This window comes from Bufo bufo, chromosome 5 (genome assembly GCF_905171765.1).
Source record: "Bufo bufo chromosome 5, aBufBuf1.1, whole genome shotgun sequence".
In the NCBI taxonomy this organism is placed as follows: domain Eukaryota; kingdom Metazoa; phylum Chordata; class Amphibia; order Anura; family Bufonidae; genus Bufo; species Bufo bufo.
This window is the reverse complement of record NC_053393.1, coordinates 550,476,899-550,489,745: the sequence shown is the minus strand read 5'-3', so window position 1 is coordinate 550,489,745 and position 12,847 is coordinate 550,476,899. Positions and strand designations below refer to the sequence as shown.

At 51.2% G+C, this 12,847-nt stretch overlaps 1 protein-coding gene across 8 annotated transcripts in view; it reads left to right on the top strand.

The window, feature by feature from the left end:
- The window catches only part of SETD2 (SET domain containing 2, histone lysine methyltransferase), a 57,616-nt gene that overhangs the window by 27,708 nt on the left and 17,061 nt on the right, over nt 1-12,847 (top strand). For 7 of the 8 annotated variants that reach the window (XR_005778906.1, XM_040431468.1, XM_040431469.1 and 4 more), the window contains 2 exons: nt 1,572-1,700; nt 3,323-3,988. Coding sequence is in view for 7 of the 8 variants with exons in the window: in XM_040431468.1 (XP_040287402.1) it covers nt 1,572-1,700; nt 3,323-3,988 (795 nt within the window). In the remaining variant the exon portion in view is untranslated. Of the gene's footprint in view, nt 1-1,571; nt 1,701-3,322; nt 3,989-7,647; nt 7,759-12,847 lie in introns of all 8 variants that reach the window. The other variant, XM_040431471.1, reaches the window with a different exon arrangement.

Below are 12,847 nucleotides of genomic sequence, written 5' to 3'. Positions count from 1 at the left end.
CCATAAATGGCGGATCCGTTTTTTCCAATGCATTTTTTCATTGTGATCAAAATCCTGATCAGGATTCAAATGTAACGCCGGATTTAAACAACGCTAGCGGGAAAGTAGCCTTATCAGTAGTGTTGAGCGAACTTCTGTCTAAAGTTCGGCTTCCGGTTAGCGAAGAATCCCGATATGGATTCCGAATTCCGTTGGGGTCCGTGGTAGCGGAATAAATAATGGCCGATTATTGATTCCGCTACCACGGACCCCAACGGAATTCGGAATCCATATCGGGATTCTTCACTAACCGGAAGCCGAACTTTAGACGCTGAACTTAAAACAGAAGTTCGCTCAACACTACTTATCAGGATCCTGATCAGTCAGAAAAATGCATTGCGATACCGGATCCATTTTTCCGGTGTCTTCCGGCAAAACGGATCCGGTATTTATTTTTTTTAACATTTTTAAAGGTCTGCATATGCACAGACCGGAATACCGGATCCATCAATGCGGCAATTTGAATACATTCCTATGGAAAAGAATGCCGGATCCGGCATTCAGGCAAGTGTTCAGTTTTTTTGGGCCGGAGATAAAACCGTAGCATACTGCGATTTTATCTCCGTCCTGAAAAGTCAAAAAGACTGAACTGAAGACGTCCTGATGCATCCTGAACAGATCGCTCTCCATTCAGAATGCATGGGGATAAAACTGATCAGTTCTTTTCCGGTATTGAGCCCCTCGGACGGAACTCAGCGCCGGAAAAGAACAACGCAAGTGTGAAAGTACCCTAACATAGTGCGACTCCCCTGCTTCTTGGTGTATAGCAGTGTCCACGTCCACGTATTAAGCAGAGTACTGGTGGACGTGCATGCTCAGTCATTCTCACAGCCAGGTCTCCACATAGTTTACGCAGCCAATAGAAATGGCTTTCTGCCCGGCATGTCACGAAGGAGCAGAACCTCTGCAGTGCATGGTCTCGCTGTGAATATTCTTGGAGTGGAAGTAAGAAGGGATTATATTGTCAGAGGGGGAAGGAGGCCTAACCGCATGTCAGGACTATGGAAGTGATTTGTGGGGTGACCCCTTTAAGGCTACTTTCACACTGGCGTTTTGGTTTCCGTTTGTGAGATCCGTTCAGGGCTCCTCTCACAAGCTCCAAAACGGATCAGTTTTGTCCCAATGCATTCTGAATGGAAAAGGATCCGCTCAGAATGCCTCAGTTTGCCTCCGTTCCGCTCTGGAGGCCGCCTGCAGCGTTTTGGTGTCCGTCTGACGAAACTGAGTCAATGGAGGACGGATCCGTTTTCTATTGTGTCAGAAAACGGATCCGTCCCCATTAACTTACATTGTGTGTCAGGACGGATCCGTTATCTGGCACAATAGAAAACGGATCAGTCCTCCATTTGACTTTCAATGGTGTTCATGACGGATCCGTCCTGGCTATGTTACAGATAATACAACCGGATCCGTTCTGAACGGATCCGCACCAAACGCGAGTGTGAAAGTAGCCTAACACGTGTGTGACGTGCAGGGCGGTTCCTCCATGTAGTGATGTCTGCAGCACTTTCACCGAATCTGTCTTTCCACAGAACACGCAGTCACAGTCCTGTCTCAAGTCTTTCCTGGAGGGTCACGGACTGTCACTCCTGTGGATCTGGATGGCGGAGCTTGGGGACAACCAGGGGAACACAAGTAACAGCATCAAACTGCAGCTGGAGGTGAGTAGCACTGGTCAGTCCAATACCGCCAACGTCGCTGACAGGATGGAGCGCTCTTATGTAATATATACTATACATAAATGATTCCGCCCGAAGGAGGTGTCCGGATGATATGTCCTGTGTGACTGTACAATATTAGAGGAAAGAGGACATTTATTGGGGAAAGGAGGCTCTGGGTACGAGGTGAGATACGGCATCTAGCCTGGAGACGAGGCGAGGTTAGGTGCGGCCTCTGGCCTGGGGGCGAGGTTAGGTGCGGCCTCTGGCCTGGGGGCGAGGTTAGGGTGCGGCCTCTGGCCCGGAGGCATACAGGTTAGGGTGCGGCCTCTGGCCCGGAGGCATACAGGTTAGGGTTCGGCCTCTGGCCCGGAGGCATGCGAGGTTAGGGGGCGGCCTCTGGCCCGGAGGCATGCGAGGTTAGGGGGCGGCCTCTGGCCCGGAGGCATGCGAGGTTAGGGGGCGGCCTCTGGCCCGGAGGCATGCGAGGTTAGGGGGCGGCCTCTGGCCCGGAGGCATGCGAGGTTAGGGGGCGGCCTCTGGCCCGGAGGCATGCGAGGTTAGGGGGCGGCCTCTGGCCCGGAGGCATGCGAGGTTAGGGGGCGGCCTCTGGCCCGGAGGCATGCGAGGTTAGGGGGCGGCCTCTGGCCCGGAGGCATGCGAGGTTAGGGGGCGGCCTCTGGCCCGGAGGCATGCGAGGTTATGGTATCCTATGGCACATTTGCCCACAGATGTTACAGCTGGGCCTGTAGATCCTGCACTCGTAGGTTGGTGAAGCTGGCGTCCCAGCTGATCCCATGGATGCTGGATCGGTGATAAGCCCGGTGAGCGGGCAGACCTGGTGTGTAATCTGCAGGAGACATTCCTGGGAAATCTTTCTGTTTGCGGGCGAGCATTATCCCGCCATGAGAGGAGCACATGTGGCGGCAGGACGCCCTGCACGTATCGCTGAGCTGTTAGTGTCCTCGTATCACTACTCGGGGTGACCGTCTGTCGTACGTGATGGCTCCCAGATCATCACACCAGCAGCGGGGGCCGTGTGTCGCTCCACTGGCGGGATTGAAGAGCTCACCATGAAGCCTCCATACTCCAACCCGTTCATCATGAGAGCCCAAGAACATTCGTCCTAAAGACAATACGCTTCCAGTCCATAGCCGTCCAGTTTTCTTCTTCACAACACTGCAAGCGAAGACGACGACGGCCGGCTGTCAATGGCGGGACACGTAATGGGGGCTGTGACACCGAAAGTTCCTTCTGCTAAGAGTATGGAAGTGGTCCGGGCAGAGACAGGGTTGTAATGAAGTCTGTGGGAACTGCTGGTGCTGGTCAGCGGATCAAACCGTCCTCTACTGGTGTCTGTCTGGGCCGTCCGGAGCCCGTTCAATCCTCCCAACACTTCCTTACAGCCCGGTCACCATGGACTAGATCGCAGGCAGCTCCGTAAAACGACCATCCTGCTTCTCCGACCAGTGATGCCCCTCTGGAAGTCCTAGAGTCCGTTGTAGAGCCATGTCTCTCACTAACCGGTGCACTACACGTGATCTGTATACAGTTGTTGTTTCTTAAAGGGGTCCTGTACAATGTTCTGTCATGGATGCTGATTCTTGTCTCCCGCTTTGCTTTAGATCATTAAGGCGCTGGAAATGCTTCCGATCCCCAATAAAAACATGCTGGAGGAGAGTAAGATTCTTCCCATCATCCAGCGGTGGTCCCAGACAAAAACGGCCATACCACAGCTGAGCGAGGGAGACGGCTACTCCAGCGAGAACACCTCCCGCGCCCACACCCCGCTCAATACTCCCGCCAACACCCCCGACCCTGCAGCCAAGCTGAATGTGGAAATAGAAGGCGAGACCCCCAAAAAGCTGGTGCTGCGGAGACTGAAGATCATCAGTGAGAACAGCATGGACAGCGCAGCGTCTGACCCCGCCAGCGAGGTCGAAATAAAGGAAACCCCGGCAAAACCAGAGGTACCGGCCACCGACGACCAGCAGTCCAAAGATGATGTGAAAGCAGGCGAGGCCCCACCAGCACCGCCCGAGGAGCATCCACCTCCAGCCGTCAAGACGGAGGACGAGCCATCAGCTGACGGCAGCAAGGATTCCACCACCGGCATGGACCCCTCCGAGCCCAAGGACACAACCAGCACCAAGGCAGAAGAGACCCCGTCTCAAGATGAGGAGGAAGGGGTATCTGATGTGGAGAGCGAGAGGAGTCAGGAACAGACGGACAAGATGCTGGATATGAGCGAACTGGCCACCAAGCTCCTGGACGCGTGGAAGGATCTGAAGGTAAGAAAGTCGCCTTGCATATCCTTACGTCATGTCTTCTACCCCTGTCACATCCAAAGCTGGTTTCTTTGTTGCTGCAAGCCCGCTTATCTCTTTGCTGCCTCTGGTGGTTGTTTGACGTCTGTACACATCATGCGCTGCATTCTGGGAGATGCTCTGTAAATGCTCATTTCAATGAAGGCCCCTCCCAGAATCCCCAGAGGGCCTGTCTGTAAGTGGCCGTGACGTGTCACCTATGCGTTATGTCACGGTGTTGTGTGATGCATGGGTGACTGTCACCGGTGCAGCCAATCATTATCTGCAGCAGCCTTAAAGTGACCTTCATCAAAGGTCCTCAGATTCCAGGACGTTCACCGCATTTATAGAGAAGGGGGGGGGCAGAATCTTGTGCGACATTCATGTGCGCTAATAGACAGGTCGTCATGAGGACCCCTTATAGCAGGACCTGTAGAATTGGGGGTTAGAGGGAAGTATTACATCTCATGATGGCATGCAGCAGATTCTTAGTGCAGTGCATTAGTGCTAAGGTTGGGGCAGGTGTGTGAAACTGGGCAGAATTGTGAATCCAGCTCTGGATGTGACATGCATAACAGCCGTGCGGCGCGGGGAAGCGACCGCCCTCATTAGAGCCTCGTCCTATTTCCAGAGTTAGATCTGCCTGGTGTCTTGTGTGACTCTGCAGTGTCGATAACCACCGTTCTGCATTCCCTGCTTGTTCAGTGTCAGGATCCGTCACTTATGGTCGGCGCGTTATACGTAGATCCATTCTGTATCGCGTTATCAGAGGAACCGGTGATATCGGGGACATACAGTACAGACCAAAAGTTTGGACACACCTTCTAATTCAAAGAGTTTTCTTTATTTTCATGACTATGAAGGCATCAAAACTATGAATTAACACATGTGGAATTATCTACATAACAAACAAGTGTGAAACAACGGAAAATATGTCATATTCTAGGTTCTTCAAAGTAGCCACCTTTTGCTTTGATTACTGCTTTGCACACTCTTGGCATTCTCTTGATGAGCTTCAAGAGGTAGTCCCCTGAGATGGTCTTCACTTCACAGGTGGGCCCTGTCAGGTTTAATAAGTGGGATTTCTTGCCTTATAAATGGGGTTGGGACCATCAGTGGCGTTGAGGAGAAGTCAGGTGGATACACAGCTGATAGTCCTACTGAATAGACTGTTAGAATTTGTATTATGGCAAGAAAAAAGCAGCTAAGTAAAGAAAAACGAGTGGCCATCATTACTTTAAGAAATGAAGGTCAGTCCGTCAGCCGAAAAATTGGGAAAACGTTGAAAGTAAGGGCTATTTGACCATGAAGGAGAGTGATGGGGTGCTGCGCCAGATGACCTGGCCTCCACAGTCACCGGACCTGAACCCAATCGAGATGGTTTGGGGTGAGCTGGACCGCAGAGTGAAGGCAAAAGGGCCAACAAGTGCTAAGCATCTCTGGGAACTCCTTCAAGACTGTTGGAAGACCATTTCAGGGGACTACCTCTTGAAGCTCATCAAGAGAATGCCAAGAGTGTGCAAAGCAGTAATCAAAGCAAAAGGTGGCTACTTTGAAGAACCTAGAATATGACATATCTTCAGTTGTTTCACACTTGTTTGTTATGTAGATAATTCCACATGTGTTAATTCATAGTTTTGATGCCTTCATAGTCATGAAAATAAAGAAAACTCTTTGAATGAGAAGGTGTGTCCAAACTTTTGGTCTTTACTGTATATGGAGGTTTATTTTCCGTCTCATGGCTGATAACAGGGAGGAATAGCTTGCGTTGAAAGCTCTGAACCCGGACATACCCTTATTTTCACCCAGGCAGCCCCCCTGATGTTATAATCGGAGCATCTCCTGCGCTGGATCGCGCCGGGCAGGGGCTCTTTTGTTTACAATAACACACTGCCGGGCGGAAGCTTCCACCCGGCACTGTGTTCGGTGACGTCACCGGCTCTGATGGGCGGGCTTTAGCACTGCCTTAGCCGGTAAAATGGCTAGGGCAACGCTAAAGCCGGCCCATCAGTACCGGTGACCTCACCAGGCTTCCTGGCAGCCCCATGGAGAGCCCGGTATGTCATCGGAACTCCAGAAAGTGCCTTTGTCCTGCTCGATTTAGCGCAGGGCAAAGAGAGCATCGGAGCATGAACTGCTCCAATGCTCCTGTCAGGGGGGCTGCCGGGGTGAAAATGGCGGGATGTCCGGGTTCAGCTCTGAATGCACAGCAGTCGGAGAGAGAACTGACTGCAGAATCCACCAGTTTATTAGAGGTTAATCAGTAATGGGAGGGCTGTCTTGGAGGACCCCACCCTGAGCAGTGTCTTGCAGTTAGGGTACATGCTCTTCATGATCTCTACCAGTAGGGGGAGCCATTACTCCTTGCAGAAATTAAAAACGGTAAAGTGTGACGCGCGTGAAGATCCAACTGATGTGATTTAGCCATGTCCGCCCAGCCGAGGGTCCTGGACCACCTGCCTCCTGTGCTTGTCTTCATGGTCATGCTGCCGGCCAGCCTTCTCATTGTGTCTTGTCCAATACTAGTAATAATGCATGTTCTGAGGAGCACCCGGGTCGCCATCTTGGGCGGGGATCTATACTTCGCACAGACCCGCTCTAACTGCTTATTTGTTGTCCTCTGCAGGATGCAATGATTAGTTCTGTCTTTGTGAAGCTTGAAGCATATATCTGGTTCCTCTACAGTTTTTTTGGGGGGGCGGCAGTAGGGCGACTTGCAAGCCCCCAATGTTTAGTCTTATGCATAGCAACAGAGAACGCTGATTATAATGGCTGTATTACATGCGGCTCCTACCCAGATAATGGCATCCAGCTGTACATCGTTACAGTGTATCAGTGCATGTAATCTGAAGGCTTCTGCCCTGATCCGTCATCACCGCGCCGACTCTGTACAGCAGAACTTCTCATCTGTGTGCCCTGTACAGAGAACTAGAAACCCGTTTAAAGGGGAACTCCCACCTTATAAAGTCTTAGCGCATTCCTAGGAATGAGCTATCACTTTATGATGGGTGAGGGTCTGACCTCCGCGTCTCCCACTGATCCGGAGAATGAAGGGGCAACAGTGCTGCAGCACCCCTCCTGGCCGTGCAGGGAACCGCAGCACAGCTCTATTCCGCTCGGTGGAGCCTATGCCGTTCCATACACAGGTGGGGGGTGCAGGCAGTGTAGCGGAAAAATAAAAGGGGATATATTCGGACCCCCACAATCATCCTAGCGATGTCATCACTTTAAACTGGTACCCCCCCCCCCCCCCCACCGCTCCAGTATTGATACTCTGCCGTGAAGATACGTGGTAAGTGACCCCTGCAGCCAATTGGTAGTCTCAGTCATGACTCTGTGATTGGCTGTCGGAGTCTTCACACCAGGTAAGTCATTGGCACGTGCGGGGGTTGGGGGGTACCAGCAGCTAGATTCCTCTTCTTCTAAACTCTCAAAGCCCCTTTTAAGGAGCTCGATCATCTCTTGTGGTAGTGTCTGGTATGGGGAGCGCCCCCTCTGTTAGCCATTAGATATGATAGAGGGGCCCCCCACAGCGAGACCCTCGCACGATGAATGTGGTCCGGCACCGGACCCGGTATAAGCTGTGCCCGTCTTGTCATGCTGAGCCTTGTGTCTTCTGAACACCTTTCCATCTGGCTTCTCAGGGCAGAAAGGAACTTGTTACCCTCCCCCAGCCGCTGAGCCCGTGCCCTCTCGCCAGTGCTGGAGATGGCAAGAAGCCGGACGACCGATTGAGACGCCTCCGAATATAATAGGTGAATAGCAGATGTAGGTGGCTAAGTCACTACACCTTACACGCTGCACAGGAGGAAGCGGCTCCGGCATCTCGCCACAGAACCCGGCAGACCGAGACCGCGGTTCTGTGGCCGACCTGCTGCACCAGCTTCACCCGTGCCAGCCGCACCCACTGACTCCGCACCGCGGGCTACATTTTCGGCAGAATGAGTTTGAATGCTCCTAATGTGCCGAAAACGTACCCCCCAAATATACACACAGGTGACCGCCAGCAGAACCGGCACCCAGTTTTGGGATCCAGCTCGGCTCCAGGATCCGGTGTAAGATTTGGGAATATGGCGGCTGTCGGGGGCTTTCTTTCTCCCATGCCATCTCCTGCATAAACCCAGACATGCACCCTTGGCCAGCGGCTGTAATGTGCAAAGCCTCCAGTGGTGGAACTACAACTCCCAGCATGCACTGACAGTTAAGGTATATTCACACCGGTCAGGTTTTTTGCAGAAATTTCTGGTCTCCTTCATCTGAGATCCACGCGCTTTTGCAGACTTTTTCAGATGAATGGAACAGACTTTTAGGTGCAGAAATTACTGCAGCAAATTTGCCGCCTGTGAATCCTCCTGAGGGGGGTCCTACAATGGCCTGACCTGGTCCGAAGAGGATTGGATCATGGCGGGAGCTCGGTCTAGAAATCTCCTCTATAGACTGTTCCTTCTCCATTGCTGGATCTCAGGATGGTGGGCGATACGTTTGCTGCATGTCTGTGAATTGTGTCATGTGACCCTCCACCTGATGACGTCACTCAGGGCACATCTTCTAGGGACCCGTTATCACAGGGAGGACTCTTCTCCCTCTATTCACCGAATTCCTTTCTCCTAAGAATCTACAAGGCAGAATTCAGCGTTCCCCTCATAATGAGTTGTAGGGTTCTCCTGATCTGGTGGATAACTCCACTCATCATCCTGTACCCATAATATGGCCATCAGGGACAGTAAGGCTACACGTGACATAAAATCCAACATGGCACCTGATAATAGTCCATGTGCCTCGCAGCCTGTGCCATAACATTCACTGATTGGGTGCGACTGGCAGCGCCACATCTGCCGGCTTAACGTCACATGGTCAGAAGTCGCCTTGTAGACACGTGTAGAACAAGTGATTATAGACTACTGCCCCCTGTTATCAGCCATTTCAGGGGAGAGGATGACTGTACGACAGGAGAATACAGTCTATTGCCCCCTGTTATCAGCCATTTCAGGGGAGAGGATGACTGTAGGACAGGAGAATACAGTCTATTGCCCCCTGGTATCAGCCATTTCAGAGGAGAGGATGACTGTAGGACAGGAGAATACAGTCTATTGCCCCCTGTTATCAGCCATTTCAGGGGAGATGATGACTGTAGGACAGGAGAATACAGTCTATTGCCCCCTGTTATCAGCCATTTCAGGGGAGAGGATGACTGTAGGACAGGAGAATACAGTCTATTGCCCCCTGTTATCAGCCATTTCAGGGGGGAGGGGATGACTGTAGGACAGGAGAATACAGTCTATTGCTCCCTGTTATCAGCCATTTCAGGGGAGAGGATGACTGTAGGACAGGAGAATACAGTCTATTGCTCCCTGTTATCAGCCATTTCAGGGGAGAGGATGACTGTAGGACAGGAGAATACAGTCTATTGCCCTCTGTTATCAGCCATTTCAGGGGAGAGGATGACTGTAGGACAGGAGAATACAGTCTATTGCCCCCTGTTATCAGCCATTTCAGGGGAGAGGATGACTGTAGGACAGGAGAATACAGTCTATTGCTCCCTGTTATCAGCCATTTCAGGGGTGAGGATGACTGTAGGACAGGAGAATACAGTCTATTGCTCCCTGTTATCAGCCATTTCAGGGGTGAGGATGACTGTAGGACAGGAGAATACAGTCTATTGCCCCCTGTTATCAGCCATTTCAGGGGGAGGATGACTGTAGGACAGGAGAATACAGTCTATTGCCCCCTGTTATCAGCCATTTCAGGGGGGAGGATGACTGTAGGACAGAATACAGTCTATTGCCCCCTGTTATCAGCCATTTCAGGGGAGAGGATGACTGTAGGACAGGAGAATACAGTCTATTGCTCCCTGTTATCAGCCATTTCAGGGGAGAGGATGACTGTAGGACAGGAGAATACAGTCTATTGCCCCCTGTTATCAGCCATGTCAGGGGAGAGGATGACTGTAGGACAGGAGAATACAATCTATTGCCCCCTGTTATCAGCCATTTCAGGGGAGAGGATGACTGTAGGACAGGAGAATACAATCTATTGCCCCCTGTTATCAGCCATTTCAGGGGAGAGGATGACTGTAGGATAGGAGAATACAGTCTATTGCCCCCTGTTATCAGCCATGTCAGGGGAGAGGACGACTGTAGGACAGGAGAATACAATCTATTGCCCCCTGTTATCAGCCATTTCAGGGGAGAGGATGACTGTAGGACAGGAGAATACAGTCTATTCCCCCTGTTATCAGCCATTTCAGGGGGGAGGATGACTGTAGGACAGGAGAATACAGTCTATTGCCCCCTGTTATCAGCCATTTCAGGGGAGAGGATGACTGTAGGACAGGAGAATACAGTCTCTTCCCCCTGTTATCAGCCATTTCAGGGGGGAGGATGACTGTAGGACAGGAGAATACAGTCTATTGCCCCCTGTTATCAGCCATTTCAGGGGAGAGGATGACTGTAGGACAGGAGAATACAGTCTATTGCCCCCTGTTATCAGCCATTTCAGGGGAGAGGATGACTGTAGGACAGGAGAATACAGTCTATTGCCCCCTGTTATCAGCCATTTCAGGGGAGAGGATGACTGTAGGACAGGAGAATACAGTCTATTGCCCCCTGTTATCAGCCATTTCAGGGGAGAGGATGACTGTAGGACAGGAGAATACAGTCTATTGTCCCCTGTTATCAGCCATTTCAGGGCAGAGGACGACTGTAGGACAGGAGAATACAGTCTATTGCCCCCTGTTATCAGCTATTTCAGGGGAGAGGATGACTGTAGGACAGGAGAATACAGTCTATTGCCCCCTGTTATCAGACATTTCAGGGGAGAGGACGACTGTAGGACAGGAGAATACAGTCTATTGCCCCCTGTTATCAGCTATTTCAGGGGGAAGGATGACTGTAGGACAGGAGAATACAGTCTCTTCCCCCTGTTATCAGCCATTTCAGGGGGGAGGATGACTGTAGGACAGGAGAATACAGTCTATTGCCCCCTGTTATAAGCCATTTCAGGGGAGAGGATGACTGTAGGACAGGAGAATACAGTCTATTGCCCCCTGTTATCAGCCATTTCAGGGGAGAGGATGACTGTAGGACAGGAGAATACAGTCTATTGCCCCCTGTTATCAGCCATTTCAGGGGAGAGGATGACTGTAGGACAGGAGAATACAGTCTATTGCCCCCTGTTATCAGCCATTTCAGGGGAGAGGATGACTGTAGGACAGGAGAATACAGTCTATTGTCCCCTGTTATCAGCCATTTCAGGGCAGAGGACGACTGTAGGACAGGAGAATACAGTCTATTGCCCCCTGTTATCAGCTATTTCAGGGGAGAGGATGACTGTAGGACAGGAGAATACAGTCTATTGCCCCCTGTTATCAGACATTTCAGGGGAGAGGACGACTGTAGGACAGGAGAATACAGTCTATTGCCCCCTGTTATCAGCTATTTCAGGGGGAAGGATGACTGTAGGACAGGAGAATACAGTCTATTGCCCCCTGTTATCAGCCATTTCAGGGGAGAGGATGACTGTAGGACAGGAGAATACAGTCTATTGCTCCCTGTTATCAGCCATTTCAGGGGAGAGGATGACTGTAGGACAGGAGAATACAGTCTATTGCCCCCTGTTATCAGCCATTTCAGGGGAGAGGATGACTGTAGACAGGAGAATACAATCTATTGCCCCCTGTTATCAGCCATTTCAGGGGAGAGGATGACTGTAGGACAGGAGAATACAGTCTATTGCCCCCTGTTATCAGCCATTTCAGGGGAGAGGATGACTGTAGGACAGGAGAATACAATCTATTGTCCCCTGTTATCAGCCATTTCAGGGGAGAGGATGACTGTAGGACAGGAGAATACAGTCTATTGCTCCCTGTTATCAGCCATTTCAGGGGAGAGGATGACTGTAGGACAGGAGAATACAGTCTATTGCCTCCTGTTATCAGCCATTTCAGGGGAGAGGATGACTGTAGGACAGGAGAATACAGTCTATTGCTCCCTGTTATCAGCCATTTCAGGGGAGAGGATGACTGTAGGACAGGAGAATACAGTCTATTGCTCCCTGTTATCAGCCATTTCAGGGGAGAGGATGACTGTAGGACAGGAGAATACAATCTATTGCCCCCTGTTATCAGCCATTTCAGAGGAGAGGATGACTGTAGGACAGGAGAATACAGTCTATTGCTCCCTGTTATCAGCCATTTCAGGGGAGAGGATGACTGTAGGACAGTGATGAGAGTGCAGAAACCTCACTGCCCTCCGTTATAACTACTGTATATAATATCTCTTGTGCTGATATAAGCTCTGTATGTGACTGATATCAGCCGCTCCTGTTATAACGCTCCAGCACTGATATATCCTTCAAATACATTACATAATCTGTGACTGATATCGGCATGTCCTGTTGTAATGTTTCGGCACTGACCAGGGTGGACTGGCCATAGACCTTACAGGAAAATTCCCTGGTGGGCTGATGCCCCGTAGGCTGCTTGAGCCCTCCTCGTGACCGCCGGCCAAGTAAATCACAGTCTGATGCTCTCATAATTAGTTTTGTGCTGTTCTCTGGTATTGGGTTCTGCTGGGGCAGGGTTTGTGCTGCACTGTGTTGTTTGGTTCTGCTGGGGCAGGGGTTTGTGCTGCGCTGTGTTGTTTGGTTCTGCTGGGGCAGGGTTTGTGCTGCGCTGTGTTGTTTGGTTCTGCTGGGGCAGGGTTTGTGCTGCGCTGTGTTGTTTGGTTCTGCTGGGGCAGGGTTTGTGCTGCGCTGTGTTGTTTGGTTCTGCTGGGGCAGGGGTTTGTGCTGCGCTGTGTTTGGTTCTGCTGGGGAAGGGGTTTGTGCTGCGCTGTGTTGTTTGGT